Here is a 21,338-nt window from a genome sequence, read left to right as displayed (position 1 = left end):
GCCTGCCTCTCTGCCTACTTGTGATCTGTCTGTCAAATAAATAAATAAAATCTTTAAAAAAAAAAAATACCAAATTTGTTAAAGGTAGCATACTCTGTACACAACATAGACATATTCATTTCATCTCTCTCTCCTTCTCTCCCTCCCTTCCTTTCTCTTTGGCTTTTTCTTCTGCTTTCATTCTGCAGTGTATCAGGTAATCATGAATAACAGACTCCAGAGATGTGCATTCTGTTTTATAAGTATATAATAAGAATCCACTACGGGATGTAATATAATTTATTCAACAACATATGGACATTTAGGCAGTTTTTCAGTATTTTTCAATTACAATCACATTATGAATAACCTTGTGCATATGTATTTGTACGTCAGATGTGTACTTTCAGGGTCAGTTTCTAGGACTGGGATTGCTGGGTTAAAAAACTAAACATGTATGTAGTTGTGTCAGATAATGTGACGAATTTCATTCCATTAAGGCCATACCATTTTGTGTTCCCACCATCAAGGTTGTGCTTTTCCACAGGCTCACCGAGGTGTTATCAAGCTTTTAAACTTTTGCCAGTCAGGTAGGTGAGAAGTGGTAGCATATTTGTTGTTTGGTTGGTTTTTTTTCCTTAGACAAAAAGGGCATTTGTCAATTTTTAAACTTTTTAAATAATAACTTTATTGAGATATAATTCACATACTATGGAATTTCTCATTTAAAATACACACAATGTGCAGTTTTTAGTATATTCACAGAGATGTTCAATCATCACCACTAATTCCAGGACATTTTCATCACCCCAGTAAAGAAAACCCAAATCCTTTAGCAGCCACTCCCCATTCCTTCCTCGCCCAGTCCTAAGCTTTCTGTCTCTACTGACCTACTTTCTGGCTCTAAGGATCTGTCTATTTTGGACATTTTTTTGTGATCATACATGGTCTTTTGTGACTGGCTTCACTCACTAAGCACATTTTGAAGGTTCATTTGTAATTACAGCCCACATCCATACTTTCTTTTATGGCTGAATAATATTTTTTTTTAAGATTTTTATTTATTTATTTGACAGACAGAGATCACAAGTAGGCAGAGAGGCAGGCAGAGAGAGGGGAGGAAGCAGGCTCCCTGCTGAGCAGAGAGCCTGATGCGGGACTCGATCCCAGCACCCTGGGATCATGACCTGAGGCTGAATAATATTCTATTTTATTATTCATTCATGAGTTGATGGGACGTTTGAGTTATTTCTACTTTCGGGCTTTTGTGAAAAATATTTCTAAGAACATTCCTATATGAGTTTTTGTGTGCACATATGTTTTCATTTCTTTTGGGAATATACCCAAGACAACTGCTGGAACATACAGTAACTCTATACTTAGCATTTTGAAGAGCTGCCAGCCTGTTTTCCAAAAAAACTGCACCATTTTATATTCTCAGCAGCAACGTATGACATTTTAATTTCTTCACATCTTCACCAATACTTGTTATTATCTGTCACTTTTATTTTAAGTGTCTTGGTGGGTGTGAGCTGTATTTCATCTTCGTTTTGGTTTGTATTTCTCTGATGGCTAATGACACTGACCATCTTTTATGTGCTTATTGTTTGGGGAAATGCCTATTTAGATCCTTCACCCATTTTTAATTGGGTTGTCTTTTTTCTACTGAGTTGTAAGAGTTCTTTACATTTTCTAGATATATATTCCACATCAGGTATGTAATTTACAAAAATTTTTGCCTATTCATTTTTTTGACATTGCCCTTTGAAACTCAAAACTTTTTCATTTTGATGATGTCCGATTTACCTATTTTTCCTTTCACTGTTTGTGCTTTTGGTGTCTTATCTACCAGGGAAGCTCAAGCACACAATCAATGCTGTGACAGACTAAATGATGGCTCCTCAAGATGTCCACATCCCAATCCCCAGAATCTAGGAATGTTACTTTATATGGCAAAAGGCATTTTGTGGATGTGATTAAGTTAAGGATTTGAGACAGGGGGATCATCTTGGATTATCTACAGGAGTCCAATGTAATTATATTGGTCTTTACAAGAGGGGGGCAGATTAGAGGATCAGAAGGCAATGTGCCAATGAAAGAAGCTGGAATGAATTAAGCAAGACAGTGGAGTAATAAGAGGAAAGGGCCACGAGCCAAGAAATGCAGGCAGCCTCTAGAAGCTCACAAAGGAGAGGGATAATATCCTCCACTTAAACATCTGCAAGGAACACACACCTGTCAACATCCTGATTTTATAATTCTGCCCCTTAGAACTATAAGGCAATAAATTTGCATTATTTTAGGACACTAAAAACTGTGGTAATCTGCTACAGCATCAATAGGACATTAATACAGGGTACAAGGTTTTAATTGGGGGGCAGCCATATAGGCACTCCCTTATTCGTACATTCCAGACTCCCCAAATGAAAGCAGGTATGTAGCATAAACCACACAGACTTAAGATCTGTTTACAGAATTTCTATTCTATTCCACTTATTGGTCTATATACATACACCAATACCTTACATTTTGCAAGTATATAATTGCTTTACAGTATGTTTTAATAACTGCTTGTGCTAGTCACACCTCATAACTTCTCTTTTTCAGGGTTTCCCAGCATTCCTACACGTTTATTTTTCCATATGAACTTTAACATCAACTTTCCTAACTCTATAAAAAGTTGTGTTGGTATTTTTTTAATTGCATCTGTGCCAAATTAATGTTAACTTGGGGAGAACAGACATCTTTATGATGTTGAGTTCTCCTATCCAAGCACAAGAAATGTCTTTCCACTATTCAAATCTACTTCTTTGGCTTCAGAAATGTTTTAAAGTTTTCCTCAGATTCTGCACATTTTTTGTTATTCTTAAAACTACTATTTATTGCTGCTATTACTTTTGATAACTTTTTGGCAGTATCTGAAATATTTCAAAAGCTTTTAAAAGAGTTTGGTAAAGAGGGAGAAACAAAGAAAGAGAAAAAAAAAAACCATAAATAAAAATGTACACATCAGCTAGAGGGAACAAATGTGTGAATATGTGTGAGAGTGGCCTGTTAGCAGTTAACAGCCCAAGTTCAATTGGCATCATGGACAGACTTTCTAAAGGGAACAGAGATATGGTTTAATTCACCGTGCCAGTTCAGTGGGAAGGAGTTAAGATAATTGCTGCTGTGATGATGCAAATAGCCAAAACCAATAGCTTAGAGTAAAAACCTTAAGAAAAGTTCACCTGATACAGCATTAACATCTACCCCCTACTAATTCTTAAGACTAAAACTCTTAAAAATGTAAGAAATCAAAAACATCCAATTTCAACCAACTGCCACCATCATATCACAAGAGACACTGAAGGTATTTCCCTATAAAGATGAAAAAGATAAGGCCTGCTTTTTCACTATTTTTATTTAAATGTTCGAACACTCTGGCCAATGTAAAAATTAATGTAAATGTACATATTAGTATTATTTAATAAGCTGTTATTCAATCATTTGGAGCCTAGAAAAATGGCAATTTCAAATGGTTCAACTTAATGTGTGTGTTTGTGTGTGTGAAAGGAAAATAGAAAATATTTAAAAAGATGTCCACAAGTTCCAAATTTGTCTAATATTTAAATGCAATCCTACTCAAAAAGCAAACAAAGGGGCACCTGAGTGGCACAGTCAGTTAAGTGACTGCCTTTGGCTCAGGTCATGATCCCAGGGTCCTGGGATCAAGCCTGGCATCAGGGAGCCTGCTTCTCCATCTCCCTCTGCCGCTCCCCCTGCTTGTGCTCTCTGTCAAATAAATAAATAAATTCTTTTTTTAAAAAAAGCAAATAGAAATTTTACATTTTCTTCAAAATGATTTTAGGGTTTGTAGAGAATAAAGACAAGACAGATAGTGTTTTTCAAAGAACAGCAATTTAGGGGGAGAGAATGACCTGCCAAGCCACCTAATAAAATGGACAAATGAATAAAGTAAGACAAAGATGTAATACTTAATATAAATTTAAAACAAAAATACACATCAGTTAGGAAAAAAACAGAAGATCAAGTCATTCATCCAAATATGTTACAGACTTTGCAAAAGGATATACTGTGTTTAACTCAATAACTGATATTAAGGCAACTAACCATTTGAGAAAAACAGATTCCCTACCTGATATCAACAGACTGATGAATTAGAGATTTTCATTTAAAAATAGAATTAGGGACGCCTGGGTGGCTCAGTCAGTTAGACCTCTGCCTTCAGCTCAGGTCATGGTCCTGGAGTCCTGGGATGGAGTCCTACATCGGGCTCCTTGCTCAGCGGGGAACCTGCTTCTCCCTCTGCCTCTGCCTACCACTATGTCTGCCTGTGCTCACTCTATCTGACAAATAAATAAATAAAACCTTAAAAAAAAAAAGAATTATAGAGAAAAAATACTGAATATGTTTTATGCATAGGGCTTTTTACACATAACAACAAAGGCAGAAACCATAAAGAAAAGAGTGACAGATTTGGCCAATAAATTTTAAAACTGATAATAAAAAGAAAATTGAAATGTAAAAACTTTAAATGCAAATGAAAATATGGGAAAAATGAAATCCGTAACTGTTCATTTAAGTCAAAAAAGAAAAATCCAAACCCCAATGGAAAAATTGACAAAAGACAGGATCAAACAATACAAAAGAAATATAAACAGTAGGGCGTTGTCTGGGTGGCTCCGTGGGTTAAGCCTCTGCCTTCGGCTCAGATCATGATCCCAGGGTCCTGGGATTGAGCCCCAAATTGGGCTCCCTGCTCAGCGGGGAGCCTGCTTCCTCCTCTCTCTCTGCCTGCCTCTGCCTACTTGTGATCTGTCAAATAAAATAAAAAAGAACTACAAACAGCTAGCAAATGTATAATAGTATTCCCAGGAATTTTTTTAATGTGTCAGACACTGTGCTAAGAGCTTTTCACCCACCACCTCTGTAAATCCTTGTAACAACTCAAGGAGAAAGATGCTCTTAGCATCCTTACTCTATGGGTAATGAAACTAAGACACAAAGTGGTAAATCATATTTACCAAAGTCATACAGCCAGAAAGCAGAAGATGACCAGAGCCCAGAGCCACACTGTGAGTCACTATTTCCATTTCCCAACTATTACCTCTTAAGAGTCCTAGGCAAGGCTGTGAATTCTCTCACTGACTTAGGTCACTCCCAAAGCACTTCTGATATGTTCTCTAACTCGTTGCCATACACAGAATGGTGGTTCCCAGAATTCTTTCCTCACTGACACACATTTTGACAGAGGTCCATATGCAGAATACTACCTAGATCACTCAGAATTTCCTGAGGTTCTGTGAATCTCAGAATACCAGCTAGAGCTCTTGACCTCTCCTCTCTGGACTTGAGGTACTTCTTACACCTGCCAAAATCAAGAGTTGGACACAACCAATGGAGCCACCCAGGTGCCCTGGTTCCTTATACTTGATAGACAGAAACTGTTCTCCATTTACTCATCCATATTTTATAACTTGTTTCATTTTTACAATGAACATGAATTTTTTGTGGAAGTGAAAAAAACTTTTTCAAACTGACCTCCAAACTGTATGCCTAGGAAGACTTACTATATATTATACTGTCTAATTTTATTGGAGATTAAAATCATGTATTATACTATCACAAGCAAGCACCTGCCAAGAGTACTGACAACCACAGAGGAATTGTAACCAAGAAAAGATGTGAAGAGTTAAAAAAGAAGGACGAGCACCCCACACAGGGCTAATATGAGGATTAAATGAGATAAGGTATGCAAAGCAATTAACACAGTGAAAATACTTGATAAACATTAGCCATCATCATTAAGTAATTACAGGCATTACCAGTTATAGGCAATAACTGCAAACATAATATATTCCCCAAATGGTGAAAAATCAAATTTGTATAAATACTAGCATTTCAGAAATACCTCTTCTTCTTCAATCAGGTTCATCTTTAATCGGTTATGGTTCACTACTTCTCTGACCAAGACAGGACTGAATTTGTTGAAACACTTAAAATGCTTGGTCCAAGAAGAACATGACCCAGTCCCTAACCTCCAAAAGATCACGCTCCTATATGAGCACAAATAAACCCAAATGCAGTTGGGAAGGAACTGACAATACTCAGAAATTTTCTATTTACAAGAATTTCTAAGATCCTATTAAAATTCAATCTAACTTCTTTCATCTTCTTCTCTTCAACATAAGTCTCAAGTAACCTTTTTTCACATCCAGACAGAACCCAAGAGAAGCCCCCAGTACCATGAGGTAAACCTTTAAATATGAAATAACTCCCCTACATCCCTACATGTGAAAGATCTGAAAAGAGAAACTGACTTGTGGTAGTCCTATCTACTACTTCATTTCCTATTTGCAAATCAAGAAGCAATACTTCAGATGAAGTCACCAATTCACCAAGCATTTTTAAAAGTGTTCCAGTCTGAAAAGTGTTAAAGTGTTCCACTGCCCTCTCCTTTTTTTTTTTTTTTTTTTTTTAATTTGACAGAGAGAGAGAGAGAGATCACAAGGAGGCAGAGAGACAGGCAGAGAAAAAGAGGGGGAAGCAGGCTCCCTACTGAGCAGAGAGCCCAATTCAGGCCTTGATCCCAGGACCCTGAGATCATGACCTGAGCTGAAGGCAGAGGTCTAACCCACTGAGCCATCCAGGCACCCCAACACACTGCCCTCTCTTATGCACTGCTCTACTAAAAAACTTCTGGAATAACAAACTACTTACAAAGAGCTTTGAGATAAGCTTAAGATCTAGACAGCACCTTTCTACTATAAATAACTCCTTAGAAAATCTTCTGCTTCCAATTTAACCATTCTCAAAAAAAGAAAATCCAGGTAGGGCCCTTGCCATACCCTGGATACTAACTGCTAATTAATTTGTAGCAGTAGGGTTGTCTTAGCCTATTTCTCAAACTTGACTGCTGCAACGGTTTTTCACTATTACATGTTTTGATCCAAATGTAATACTATAACTATATAAAAATAATTAGCTAAGAACCAAAGTTAGACTGTCATAACATTTTGCAATCATAACTGATTTAGAAAATAGTCACAAATTTCTTAGAACTTAGGATGACTTAAAATACATTCGATTTATAGGTAAGCAATCTAAGGAAATACTTTAAGCATGTAGAATTTCTTGTTTCAAATACAGAGCATGTTTCTTTTCTCAAACACTACAAGTTTACAACATGTAGTCACACAATAATTGAAATAATTTGTTCAAAAATGCAGGTTTGATTTATAGTAACATAAAAATAAAATACCTAAGAATAAATATAATAACCAAGGGGAGGAAAGCTTGTACACATCGAAAACTACAAAACGCTACTGAAAGAAAATTACAGACAACACAAATAAATGGAAAGACATCCCATGTTCAGAAACTAGAAGACTTAATACTATTTAGATATCCAAACTATCCAAAGCAATTTCAAGATTCCATGCAATCCCTATCACAACAAGAGCATTTTTTTGCATAAACAGAAAAAGCCATCCTAAAATCCATATGGGATTTCAAGGGACCCAAAACAGCCAAAACAACTCTGAGGACTTACATTCCTTGATTTTGAAACATGTAACAAAGCTACAGTAATGGAAAGTGTGGTAACTGCATAAAGAAACAAATAGACCGGCGCCTCGGTGGCTCAGTGGTTTAAAGCCTTTGCCTTCAGCTCAGGTCATGGTCCCCAGGTCCTGGGATGGAGCCCGCATCAGGCTCTCTGCTCAGCAGGGAGCCTGCTTCCCCCTCTCTCTGCCTACTTATGATCTCTGACAAATTAAAAAAAAAAAGAAAGAAAGAAAGAAATAGACGAATTGAACAGAGCCCAGAAATAAATTCTCATATATAGTCACATGACCATCATGCAAGGTTTCCAAGACCACTCACTGGAGAAAGGACATCTCTTCAACAAATGGTGCTGGGGAAACAGGGTATTCACATGCAAAAGAATGAATGTGGACACTCATCATACATCTTATACAAAAATGAACTGTAAACAGACTAAAGAATAGAAAGATCTAAAAACTAAAATTCCTAGAGAAAATGGGAAAAGCTTCATGACATTGGACTTGTCAATGTCTCCTCAGTAGGACATTAAAAGTACAGGCAGCAAAAGCAAAAGTAAACTTCTATGTATCAAAGGTTACAATCAAAAGAGTAAAATTGCAACCAACCCATGGTTTGAGGGAAAACATTTGCAAATCATCTATCTGATGAAGAATTAATAACCAGTATATATAAAGAACTCCTCCAACAACAGAAATAACCCAATTTAAAGGTGGTCAAAGGACTTGAGTAGATACTTCTCAAAAAAAAAAAAAAAAAAAAAAAAGAGAGAGGAAGAGAGATAAATGGCCAAAAAGCCTATAAAAAGATGTTCAATGTCACTTACAAAAATGCAAATTAAAACCAGAATGAGACATATCCTAATATTCATTAGGATAGCCACTATAAACTAATAAAAATAAGTTGGTGAGAATGTGGAGAAACTGAACCTTTGTGAACTGCTGGTGCAGCTACTATGGAAAACAGTATGGCAGTTGTTTAAATAATTAAAAACAGAACTACCATATGACCCAGTAATCCCACTTGTGGTATATATCCCAAAAGAATTACGAGCAGGATTCAAAGGCACACCCATGTCCACAGCAGAATTATTGACAAAAGCTTTCAAGCAGCAAAAGCAATCCAAACGTCCATTGACAGGTAAATGGATAAATGAAATGGAAAAAAAAATGGTCTATAAGTATAGGAGAATATTATTGAGCCTCAAAAAGGAAAGAAATCCTGTCACATGCTACAATATGATGAACCTTCAGGACATTATGCTAAGTGAAATAAGCCAGTCACAAAAAGGTATTCACTCTTGGTATCTGCATGATACCACTTACATGAGGTATCTAAAATAGCCAAGTTCATCAAAACAAAGTAGAATGATGGAGCAGGAGCAGGGGAGAGGGATGGGGAGCTACTGTTCAGTGGATATGGATAGATAGTTCTGGAGATCTATTCCACAATGTGAGTATACTTAATACTACTGAACTGTATTCTTAAGATGGTTAAGATGGTAAATTTTATGTTATGTGTTTTCTTACAATTAAATAGAAACAAAGCAGGTTTGACACTTGATTGTGACAGACATGTCAAGGATCCTCTTAGGCCTTAGGCATTTTTCAGACCTTTGTTCTAAGTGTTAAATGTAACAAAATGAATCACACTAAGAGTTATGGCTTTCTAAAAATCTTTCTAAGGCAATCTCACAGGAATGAAGGAAAATTGATTTAGTACTATAAATGAAACCACGTAACCCAAAAATGCCTTCATAAGAATGAACAAAGCACTAGAAATGAACATCTTTGGGAGCTCCTGGACCTCTAACAGAAGTCTCAGAGATTTCCCCATTGTCAAAAGCCAATGCCACTTCCAACCTTTGGATTAATTCTAGTTCCTTTTAATCAGGGCTAATTTCTGAGACTATCCCACATGTCTAGATTAACCTATCATACCAATCTAGAACTAAGGATTATTCACAAAATTTAGTCTTAATCTTGACCTAAGAATATATCAGGTACTTAAATCACTGAGAACAGAATCAGTAGCTTTTGCTACCAAGTATCTGTTCCCAAGATTATCCACTGGGTTTCCTTTTACAAATGTACATGACTGGGGTGCCTGGGTGGCTCAGTCATTAAGCATCTATCTGCCTTTGGCTCAGGTCATGATCCCAGGGTCCTGGGATCAAGCCCCCACACCAGGCTCCCTGCTCAGCGGGAACGCCCTTCTCCCTCTCCCACCACCTCCCCCCCACCCCCACTTGTGTTTGCTCTATCGCTGTGTCTCCCTCTGTCAAATAAATAAAATCTTTTTTTTTTAATGTACATGATCCAGAATGGCCTGTAATCATTTTAATGGTTAACAATATGGATGATACAGATGTCTAAAGTTGTTATTTAAAAAAAAAAAAAGTACACTTCACTGGAATACTGAATACATTGCCTCTGCAGGAACTGGCAGTTCTGTTCTTTATCCAACTGGTATACATCAGAATCTCCTACCTTAAGTACTCATCCAGGATTATATATTTGGTCTAGGAACAGACAGCTTTGGATGGAAACCTGGCTCAACTACCTACGAACTCTGTTACCTTCGAGAATACTACTTAATTTCTCTGTGCCTGTTTTATAGATTGGGGTATGTAAGAATCTGAAACCTTAAAATCCAAAAGTTACAAATGTGTGATTTACGTAAGTGTATATTGCTCAGTTATAAGGAAAAACATGCAAGGAAGAAAAAAGTAGTGTCACCCTATGTCCAATTAAGCAGAATTCCTAATGACACCAGCGACCAAGGTCCAAGTTTCACCTGTACTCTTGACTCTCAGCCCAGTCTCGGGTAAAAGGGGAAAAATAAGGTCATTTCAGATAAACCTTCATTTAAAACCGAATACATAGCAGTTGACAGAGGTTCAAAAATTCTGGTCTGGGTGAAGAAATGTCACCCATAAAATAATTTAAGTTGCTAAATGTTCAGAATGAATAACAAAGCCAATGTGAACAGAAATGGAGAAAGTCCAGAGGTGAGAGCCCACCACAATGCCTCTGGCTGTAGATCATCGGAGAGCTGACTAAGAAGGGGAACGGACATTGACATCACTTGCTAAGGGTCAAAAACAAGACCAATGTGGCAGAAAGAACAATCACAGCATTAGTAAAACTGGGAAACCAGAGATGGTGTGATTATTCTGCCCTGGACATGTGCAGTGCATGCTGGTGGCTGGACACACGTGTGAGGGAAGACATCCCGTAGGCGACGGGAAAGCAGTGACCGAGGACTAAGGCAGAATGATAACCAAGAATTACAAAGTCCTGGAAATGAACGGGGAAAAGTTCCAAGAAGCAGCTATCAACAGTGTCTGATGCTGCTTAAAACAGATAGGAAAAATTCAGCCATAGAAAAATGGCCTCTCCATCTGCCAAGGCTGGTCAGAAAGCTCAAGCTACATGCAGATGAAAAAGAGATTCTAAAATATCAAAGACTCAGCAATGATTTAATTTTCCCCCATGAGTAGTCTGGCTTATTACTACTCCGGATGATAACAAATTAGATGATTTTACATCTACTCTCAAAGCTGATCTTCTTGGCAAGTGTCTATGAGGACCCACTGAAAGGATTATAAAGAGAAGGAAAATAGTCATTAACAAGAGAAAGAGAGGATACATTTTTTCCAACTACAGGATTCCACAGCTTCTGGCAGTAGCAAACAGCTTTTAGTAAAAGTAAGCCAACAAAAGTTCATTAGTGAAGCACTGTTAACAAAGTAATATTCACTGGGCTTTAAAGAATAGCCATTCTACCACCATACAAAAGATCAGAACAACTCACTCTTAAGAAAAACAGTTCTAAAAATATTTTTACATTAAAAAGTAATAATTTGATTAGAAAAAAATACCACTCCTAATCAGTTCTACCATCCTAAGACAAATTCCCTAATCACATCTTCATCTCTTCTGACCTTTATTACTAAGTATTTTGTTCATATGTTTTATAAATAAAATACTTTTGGACCCTCCTCCTGTGTCTGTCACAAATACAAACTTAAAAACAAAAATTTCTACATAAAACTAATACATCCAGCAAAAAAATTTAAAGGTCCTTGGGACATCTGGGTAGCTCAATTGGTTAAGCATCTGCCTTCAACTCAGGTCATGATCCCAGGGTCTTGGGATAGAGTCCCACGTTGGGCTCCCTGCTCAGTGCAGAGCCTGCTTCTCCCTCTCCCTGCCACTCCCCTTGCTTGTGGTAGCTCTCTCTCTGACAAATAAATAAAATCTTAAAAAAAAAAAAAGTCCTAATAAAGATTATCAAACTTTGCCTTGCCATTAATAGACAATGAATACATGTGACACTGAAATTTATCACAGACTCAAACAACCATATTCCTGAAAATCTGTCCAAGTTTATATCTACTAGATACATAAAATGCAGCTTTTTATTTATAATAAAAGAAAACCATGCCTTCCAAAAACCCATTTGACAGTGAAACTTTATTACCTGATATAAGAGGCATTTTTTTTAAAAGCTCTTCTTTGCTGGCTACAATGGGCAGATTAATAAATCAAAATACTACTGGGGTGCCTGGGTGGCTCAGTTGGTTAGGCATTCAACCCTTGGTTTCCACTGAGGGTCATGTAATTGAGTCCTGCACTGAGCTTAGTGCTCAGCATGGAGTCTGCTTGCCCCTCTCCCTCTGTTCCAATTTCTTTCTCAAATCAATAAAAATCATTTTAAAAAATCAAAATACTACTAAGAATTGTATGTTTAACACACATACACATATTTTCACTATAAAGATCAATTTCCACTATTCTCAACATCTAGATCTTCGCTTCAAAGAATATTTTGACACCACCCAGAATAAGTGAGTTCTCTGTAGTAATCATAGTAACTTCCTCCTCTCCCAAGTCTTTCAAAATCCTTACAAACTGCAGAGCACAGCCAAAACATTCTTAAAGGTCCCTTTTCTCTAAAGTAATTATACACTCCCACTGATCAGTAAAATTTGATGTTAAGATACAGGAATGTTAAAACACTCAGGATGTTAAGACAAGGAATAGGCTCACACTTCTGACTTAAGGAAATTAACATCTAGTCCAAACATAAAAAACTGCATTAAATAATGCACTTAGCTATTTCTGCTGTTTTTCTTCAAGAGACAATGAGTTTTATTCTGTTGTGAAGATTTTCTAGTGAAATTCTGCTGCAACTGAGGGAAAATATATAAAATACAAAATACCCAAAGAACCATCATTAATATTGCAGGAAAATCTTAACTTTGAAATACTAGTTTATACTACTAAAACACAAAAATTCCTCAAGGTATAAATTGACAAACTGAACTCAACTACCTTCACAAATCTGCCCAGGCTTCCTGAAAAAACTAAACAGCACATTTTTAGGGCAAATGCTGTTATTTGCGACCCATTAGGTGCCAAACTCATGGTATCACAATCATGTAAAAATCTATCTCATTTCTTCTACTGAACTCCAACAAAAACAATACTATAGTTTGATCAGCAAGAAGGCTAAAAGCATAGGCCATTTTTGGAGCAACCTCCACAGAAGATTTGATTAGAACCAGATTTCATATATGATGGGTAGAGGCTTATGTTCTAAATCAGTATAATTATCATCAATATCTTGACTAGCTTGTCTGTACACTGAAACCGTTCTTAAAGACACCACGTCTCCAAACACCACAAAAGGTGTTTGATTCTGCCAGGACCACTAGTCAGCCACATCTTTTCAGACTTCACACAGTGGCAAGAAATTCTCCTCATCTGAGCCTTAGACTTATCGGTATTAGAGACGTTCACTAAAACTTATAAACTAAACAAATAGGAAATTAACAAATATAATTTAGGCTGATATTTCACAAACAAGGGATTTGTTAACTATACACAGGAAATTAGCATATATATGGCTGTGGGAGGAAAAAGCAGCAGAAGGATAATATAACCTTAATGTTTTATGAGACTCAATCATTATTTTATTTCCCTGTGCTAATGGCCCATGAAGATAGTCATTCACTCAAACAAATGTTAAATCCCTACTGTGTGCGTGGCACTGTACAAAGTAAGCAAAAGAACATAAAAAGCAAGGACACAATACCTGCCAAGGACTATTTGAAACAAAAGGAGACATGCCCATTAAGTTATTGTACTGTTTTAGCTTTATTGGACACCAACTACATGCCAGACCATACTGCACACCAGAGACGCACAACAGTAACAATAATCTAACTGCAGATCTGTAACCAATCAATGAACTATGACAATAACAGGCCTGACTACTCCTAAAGCAGCAATATTTTCTTCTGGAAATAATCTTGCCTCTGTCAATTAATTCTTCCAATGGATGGCAATTCTCTGAATAATTTCCACCTACATTAACCCAAACTAAGGTTGCTTACAGAGTTAAATGAGAGAATGTAATGTTTTGAACAAAAATAAATAACAGTAGAGAGAGACACATTTGTACTTTAACATTAATTTGGTTTGCATTTAGCTACTGCCTTCAACATAGGTAACAAGTGACAGTCATAAAGCAGAACACCAACCCGAAAGTTACTGTGGCAAGACATTATTTTCTTGTCGTAGCAGTACAGTGGGAAGTGGAAGCTAAACTAACAAGTTTTGCTAAGCTTTTTAAAAACCACTCACTTTTAGTGATTTCTTTGTGAAAGGTCTGTGACCACTCATTTCCCCTAGGCTCAAAACCAAGTAGTGCCAACACAACTACAGATTTGGTCCTCTAGGTTACAAAATAATTTTTAACCCTGTAGAACTACCAGTTCTACAGTCATTCGATACTAACGAGCTTTTTAAAAATAGGGATCAGCCCTTAACCTAATTACAGATAAAGTTTTGCAAACTAGAAACGGTATTCGTTTTTAAACTCTTCCACATTAAAGATGACACTCAATCTTAAAAATGTAAACAGACTTACTAGAGAACTAAACAGAATTGTGTTACATACACCGAATTGGTGGTTAAACAATCAACACGGCAAAGGGATAAAGGAGAGGGGAGATGAAGAAACAAGATTCCTCTCCAAGAAATGTCTGAACAAATTCAAAGTGAAATTTCGGTAAGCTATGTTTTGAACCTTTCCACCAGTCTTGCTATTTTCACTACGACATTTTCGGTGTGCCCGCCGTTATTAAAATCACAACCAAAGGGTGGGGGAGGGTCCTAAAATGTGACTATTAACAGCAATCAAGTCTAAAAATATGCCCCTCCTACACAGTGGGCCAAGTGGCAAGAAGATACGAGAACTCAGGAAGTTTTGAAATGGCACTGACAGGAGTCAAGAGAAAAGACAAGGGGAAGGAATCACGGAGAACAAGAGCAACTCCGTGCAGCCAACGCCGCGAGTTGGCATCCGAACTGCAAGTTCCTGGCTCGGGACGGGACTCGACCGAGCAACTTCGCGCCGGACGGAGCTGCGCGCTCGGCCGCCCTCCGAGCCCCGAGCCGCAGCCCTTCCTCCCCGATCGCAGCCCCGCGGCCGCCTCCGCGAGGGCGCGCTGACAGCCGCGGGGCCGGGCCTGGGAGATGCCGGCCGGCTGACACCCACCTTCTTTCTCGGCCCGCGCCGCGGCCACTACGAGGGTCATCACCAGGTGCAGCGCTCCCAGTAGGCCGGCGGCCGCGCTCCTCGGGCTCCCGCCGCGGCTGGCCGTGGGCTCCACACCGGCCCCTGCGGACGTGGAGGCGGCGGCGGCTCCTGCTGCTCCTCCTCCAGCCCGCTTCCCCATCCCTGCCGGCCGGGGGCCGCCGCGCTCGAGGTCCGGCGCGGCCCTTCTCGGCGAGGCGGCGGCAGGGGCGGCGCGGGAGCCGTGGTCCGGGCTCTGGCCGCGGCGCCGGGGGCGAGGGCGGTTCCGGGCCCAGGGCTCGGGCTCCGGGCGTGGGTCTGGGTCCGTGGGTGCGTGTGAGCAAGAGTGTCAGTCACGGCCTCGGCCTCGGCATCGCCTACGGAGAGTCGAAGCGGAGAGGCCACGGGTCAAGCACGGCGGGCGGCCATACTGGAAACGGGCACGGGCCGCGGGCTCTGGGCGCTGGCTTGCGAGGGGCGGGGCGCGGTCCTGGGCACCGCCCCCGTCGTGCCGTCACCTAGGGGGCCGGCAGGTCAGTCAGTCTGCCCCGGAGTCCGTGGGCCCGAATTTCTTGTCCCGCTCTCGGATGCCCACGGACGGGACACGGGCAGTACAACCCCAACCTGTCACCGCTGCCCCGCGGAGGAGGAGGGAAGCAGGCCCGGGCCCAGCCGCCAGGACTTATGATGGCGGGTCACGCTTCTCAGAGGCAATGACGGCAATCACGTGGAGACAAGGGGGCCTTGCGCGCAGCCGCCTTGGGGTGTGGGCGGGGCTGGGAGGAACTGCAGGGTACTGGGGGAGGCTCGCCTGCTGCTCCAACGCGGGAACTAACCCCTTGCGTCTCCGGTACTGCAATGCGAGAGCCTTCCAGAGGACTGAGTGCGCATCCGGACCTCGAGGCCCAGCGCGGAAAATCCATTCCAGTGACTCCTCCTGGTCCCCCTCCGCCTTTCGGGTCGCCTCAGAATACTCCTGGCCTGATTCAGTTCCTGGTGGCGCTTCGTTTAGGACTGAACCCGCTCCATTCATCGTTGTATCTTCATGACACACTACCCAGCGCTTAATGGAATCATCTTGCTCTTGGAATTGTGCCTGCTTTGCTGCGGGAAATCCCATTGCAGTGTGTTTTTAAAGCAGCAGTGACCCTGGACGGGGAGGGCAGATTGTTCTTTAGAAAGTGCCCAGTGGCCATGCTGGCTTTGTCCGTCTTGGAATAATTCTTAAGACGTTTTCTACGGTTAGTTCCTGCAAGGCCCAAATCAAACGCCTTCTTTAGGCGCCTTCAGGAAGCCTTCTCATGCCTCTTTCCACCTTCGGTTATGGTTCTTGGTGGGCGTGGATTTTCCCTACAAAATTTAAGTTCCTTGAGAGTCCCTCATTATTCGTCTTAATAACGTCCCTTAACTTAGTAACTATCTTAGATAACTTCCCCCAATTCCAGAGCCCCCAATTCCATTTGCTTATTCTTCGCAGTATTGGTTGAGTGAGTCCGTGTATTTTTTTTTAAGATTTTATTCATTTATTTGATTCAGAGAGAGAGATCACAAGTAGGTGGAGAAGCAGGCAGAGAGAGAGGAGGAAGCAGGCTCCCTGCTGAGCAGAGAGCCCGAAGTGGGGCTCGATCCCAGGACCCTGGGATCATGACCTGAGCCGAAGGCAGAGGCTTTAACTCACTGAGCCACCCAGGTCCCCCGAGTCTGTGTATTTTTTTTAAATATTTTATTTATTCATTGGACAGACAGAGATCACAAGTAGGCAGAGAGAGGAAGAAGCAGGCTCCCTGCTGAGCAGAGAGCCCGATGCGGGGCTCAATCCTAGGACCCTGGGATCATGACCTGAGCTGAAGGCAGAGGCTTAACCCACTGAGCCACCCAGGTGCCCCTGAGTCTGTGTATTTTTAAGGCTACGTCCACCCCAATACATCTGAAAACAAACTACAAAGGAAAATAAAATTTCAGAAAGGCTTACAAAAGGAACTCAAAGTGCTGCCCTATGCAGTAGTCTTTGTCAAGCAAGCATTTAAGTTTTTTATTAATTAACATATTTTTATAGACTTACCTTAATGATTTTGAAAAATAATTTTCTTTTCCTGAATATTAGTGTTAAAATTAATCAAATTTTGTTCTTGATGTAATGTAGGAATAATTATCTAAGGTGGATTTTTCTGTATTTGTATATGTAAGGAAAGATTTCTGGAAGACTTTTAACTCACTAAAGAAATCAAGCCCAAGGCAAAGTGAGTATCTTAGCTGGGTCAAAGAGTACTTTCCAATGTGCAGCCCCAGAATTGGCAACCCTCCCCCCATTACCAGGTTTAGAGCAGACAAGTCTCTCCAACTATGAAATGCTCAGGTTCTCTTACACAGGAATCAACCACATCCTCTGATTAGCCTGAGGCTCAAGAGCCACATGGGAAATAACTTGCATATGTCTGTAATTGGAGCTTAGACATTGGACTCTGATCAAACATGTCTGCCTATTTCCCAAGAAACTAATGAAGCTTAAGTTTTAGGGCTCCTCCTCTGCATAAGTTCCTTCCAAGGCCTTCCACCTAACTGTATTTATAAGCTTTAATCTTGTTCTTAATGAGCACTCCTCTCCCCAATAGTTGGAGAAGCTTTTAGGGCCCACTGTACCTGAACCTTCCCTGTACCTAAGGACATTGGGAGCCATGGAAATCTGTTTCCCAGAAAGGAAAAGGAGACTGCTGGGAGAATAATAATAAAGGAAGAGGGCCTTACTAGACAGCTTGATAAACTATGTTGAGCGCTCTGGGTTGAGCCACCATCACCCCATTATTCCCTCTCCCCCAACACTCAAGTGCCTTGGGAAGCAGAGAACTAGGAGTTAAAACAAGAAACGATCACCAAGGACCCTTCTGAAGTTTCTGATTAGCTCCAGACCTCCATTCTCCCGTTTGAGGAATCAGAGAGATCAGGGCATTTTGGCAGGTGGAGACAGGCTCTTCAGCTGGCAAAATTAGGGAAAATCTGCTAACCCAGCAGTTCTCAAAGTGCTAGACCGGCATCCTCTGCATCACTTGGGGGTGAGTCCCAGCAGTCTGTTTTAATGAGCCACCTGAGTGATTCTAGGACATGCTCAAGTTTGAAAACTGTTGATATAAGCCAGGAACTATAGGCTATTGGGGGACTTCATCTCTACTTGCTTTGCTCTCTCACCAGATTAGTAAACTACTATTAGAAGCAGAGTTAAAAGGAACACAGATGAATTTGGGCTTAAATCCCAGCGCTGCCTTTATTAGCTATGTGATGATAGGCAAATTGCTCAACTTCTCTGGCCTCACTTTCTTTTTCTGTAAAAGGATACCTAATAAATTTGGGGAGATGAAGCAAGATACGTTTGTAAACATACAGACTCTGCCTGGCACATAGTAGGAGATTGTCAGAGGTAGCTAGAGTACTTATTTTTTTCAAAACACCATATAAGGCACAGTGACAGTTTCAAAGATCATTGATTGATTTATGGTCCCATTTCACTCACAAAATATTTGAGGACACTTACAAGAATACTCATATTTAATAAAAATATATTTAAAGTTTGGGACCAAGAGGAGAAAACACTGTTGGAAGTCCCCATGGCTCTACCTTCCTGGCTCCCTGATTGACTGCATGTGGTCTCTTGGTATTGGACTCTATAGTCTTTCAAGTCCCAACTTTAAGTCACTCAGCCAGGCCTTGCTGTGTCTATTGCTGGTCCCACCCTGGCATCTCACAGACGTCTTAAGCTCACATAAACTCCTGATCTCCCGTAGCATGCTTTGTCCACAGCTTTTCCTATCTCCAGAGTTGACTCCACCTATCCAGTCGCATTGGCCATAAAACTAAGCATTATTATTTACTCATCTCTGTGTTAGATCTAGAATGTAGCCACTTCTTACCACTCTCACAGCCCACTCTGGTATGAGTCGCACCATCTTCTGCCAGAAATTTTACAAGAACTTGGTTAACAGTTTCCCCTATTTCCAACCACTTTTATAATGAGAAGTTTCCACTTGCAGCACCTGCCTGATGGAGCTGTGTTATACTTCAATGGGTTCAAGCCAACTGATAAAGCTGATAAAGGACTGTGAACTTTGAGTGACCCCTAGACCAGACCCTTATTAGACCTGACCATAGACCTGTTCCTGTCCAGGAAACAAAGGGCCTTGTTTTATCCAATGATGTTCTTTCCTACCCAGAGTCCTGGTTTCTGGATTAACCCAGCCACCTTGAACCCCCTTCCCGCTCTCTAGCACTTAAATAATTCTGGCTTTTCCTACTTCATGAATTATTTACTCAGTGAATTTTTTCACTGGTGTGTTTCCTTGCCTGACAAGTATATAGACTCAGCTTTGATTTTTCTTTCTTTTAGTTCTGGTGCTCTTTGCTTTATATTTTGACATAAATTTGCACAATTTTTGTCAACACAGCAGCCAGAATGACCCATTTAAAACATAAGGCATCTCATCCCTCCTGCAGTGGCTCTCATCTCAAGGTAAAAGCCAAATCTTTTATGATGACCCACATGGCTGTATGCAATCTGGCTCCCTGTGATCCTTGACTTCCAGGCTCAGTCTGTTTCAGCTCAGTCGCCACCGTTTTGTTCCTCAAACATACCACGGATGCTTCTGTTCTGGGGTCTATACCCTAGCTCTTCCTTCGGTCTGAAGTGCTTTCTTCTCCACTTCTCTGCTTGGCTCACTCTCTCACTTCCTTTCAGTCTTGGCTCAGTTACCACCTTCTCTGTGAAGCGTACTCTGATCACCACTGTTAATACTGAAATTCAACGTGCGCACCCCCACGTCCAATCCTACCTACTCTGTGCTCATTTTCTCTTTTTCCCATAAATCTTATCAATTTCCCTAATACTATATAATTTATTTACTCCTATGTATCGCCATTATCTGTCTTTCATCCTCATCTGTTTTGTTCACTGGTGTATCCCAAGCTTCTAAAATGTACTAAGCACTTACTAACACAGAGTGAACGAATGAATGAATGAATGAGTGGGATAGAAGGATGAAATAGTTAATGAATAGAACCAAAAGATAAATAGCAGTAAGACATACTCCTTCCATTCCACGGAACTTAAAATCCAGTGGATAGGATAGACATGTACACAATATGATGATAAGGAGGAGTGAACCGAGGGAGAGAAGAGGAGAGGGAATCTGGAGGCAACTCTGGGTTCTGCCAATTTCTCTATGTATCCAGCCTTTTCAACATCTTCAACTGATTTTTTATTTGTTTTCAATTGCATGTCTCTTTCATCTAGTTCAGAGTATGCATAAAGCCCACAGCAATCAGTTGAATAAGAAGGAAGATAGCCTACTAAGAGTCTTCTTCAATTTACAGAGTGATCTCTTCATTTTGTCTGCTGTATGCCTTATTCCTTGTTAGGTTTCTCTTGGTAGTGTTCTTTTAAAAAAGAATCAACTCACAAAGCCCCGGGTTTAAGTCTGCTCCCCCTACTATGAAAATCGCTGCAGCCTAGGTAGGGCAAGTAAACAGGGAGCTTCATGCTGTAGGATGAGGATAGTGGTTTATGAGGGGATGAGCCCGCTATCTGTGTGGACTCTATCCTATTTGAAGCTTTTTATCATATATTCTTCAAGACCTGATTCCTTTGCAGTTTCCAAATTCATGTGAACCAAAGCCTTATCAAAGATAATAACCACTACCACATATACACCTCTAATAAGCATCTTGATTTTGATGCTAGAATTTACTACAGTTTTGTTTAATATGTTCCTTCCAAGCTGGCTGACGCATATTATAAGCCTATAGTATTCTTCCTAGCATTTGTAAGAAATAGTTTTGTGGTAAACATCCTAATTTGAAATAAACCAAAAATTTCCGCCACCATTCAAATTCTCCACAACATGCTCCAATATCTGACTTTTTTCTCTTCTAGAAGAACTATCATTAATCTTATGACTTTTTGAAATGTTTCATGTGGTTTGGTGGTCTTTCTAGTAAAAGGAAGGAGAACATCCTTTTTTAAAGACTTTATGTATTTAATTGAGAGAGAGTGAGCAACAGAGAAAGAAAGAGAGCACAAGCTGGGGAAGAGACAGAAGGGGAGGGAGAAGTAGGCTCCCCACTAAGGAGGGAGCCAGGCATGGGGCTCGATCCCAGGACCCTAGGATCATGACCTGAGCTGAAGGCAGATGCTTAACCAACAAGCCACCCAGGTGCCCAGG

General features: G+C 40.3%; 1 protein-coding gene across 1 annotated transcript in view; it reads right to left on the bottom strand.

The window, feature by feature from the left end:
- The window catches only part of TMEM131 (transmembrane protein 131), a gene marked incomplete at its 5' end in the record, with an annotated part of 212,195 nt that extends 196,900 nt beyond the window's left edge, over positions 1 to 15,295 (bottom strand). Inside the window, one exon of the mRNA XM_082746739.1 lies at positions 15,115 to 15,295. Within this exon, the coding sequence (XP_082602865.1) occupies positions 15,115 to 15,295 (181 nt within the window). The remainder of the gene's footprint in view (positions 1 to 15,114) is intronic.
- Between the last annotated feature and the right edge of the window lie 6,043 nt (positions 15,296 to 21,338).

The sequence above is a fragment of the Mustela nivalis genome, assembly GCF_964662115.1.
Source record: "Mustela nivalis genome assembly, chromosome: 8".
In the NCBI taxonomy this organism is placed as follows: Eukaryota; Metazoa; Chordata; class Mammalia; order Carnivora; family Mustelidae; genus Mustela; species Mustela nivalis.
Note: the sequence above shows the minus strand (reverse complement) of the source record. Positions and strands in the feature narration are given on the sequence as shown.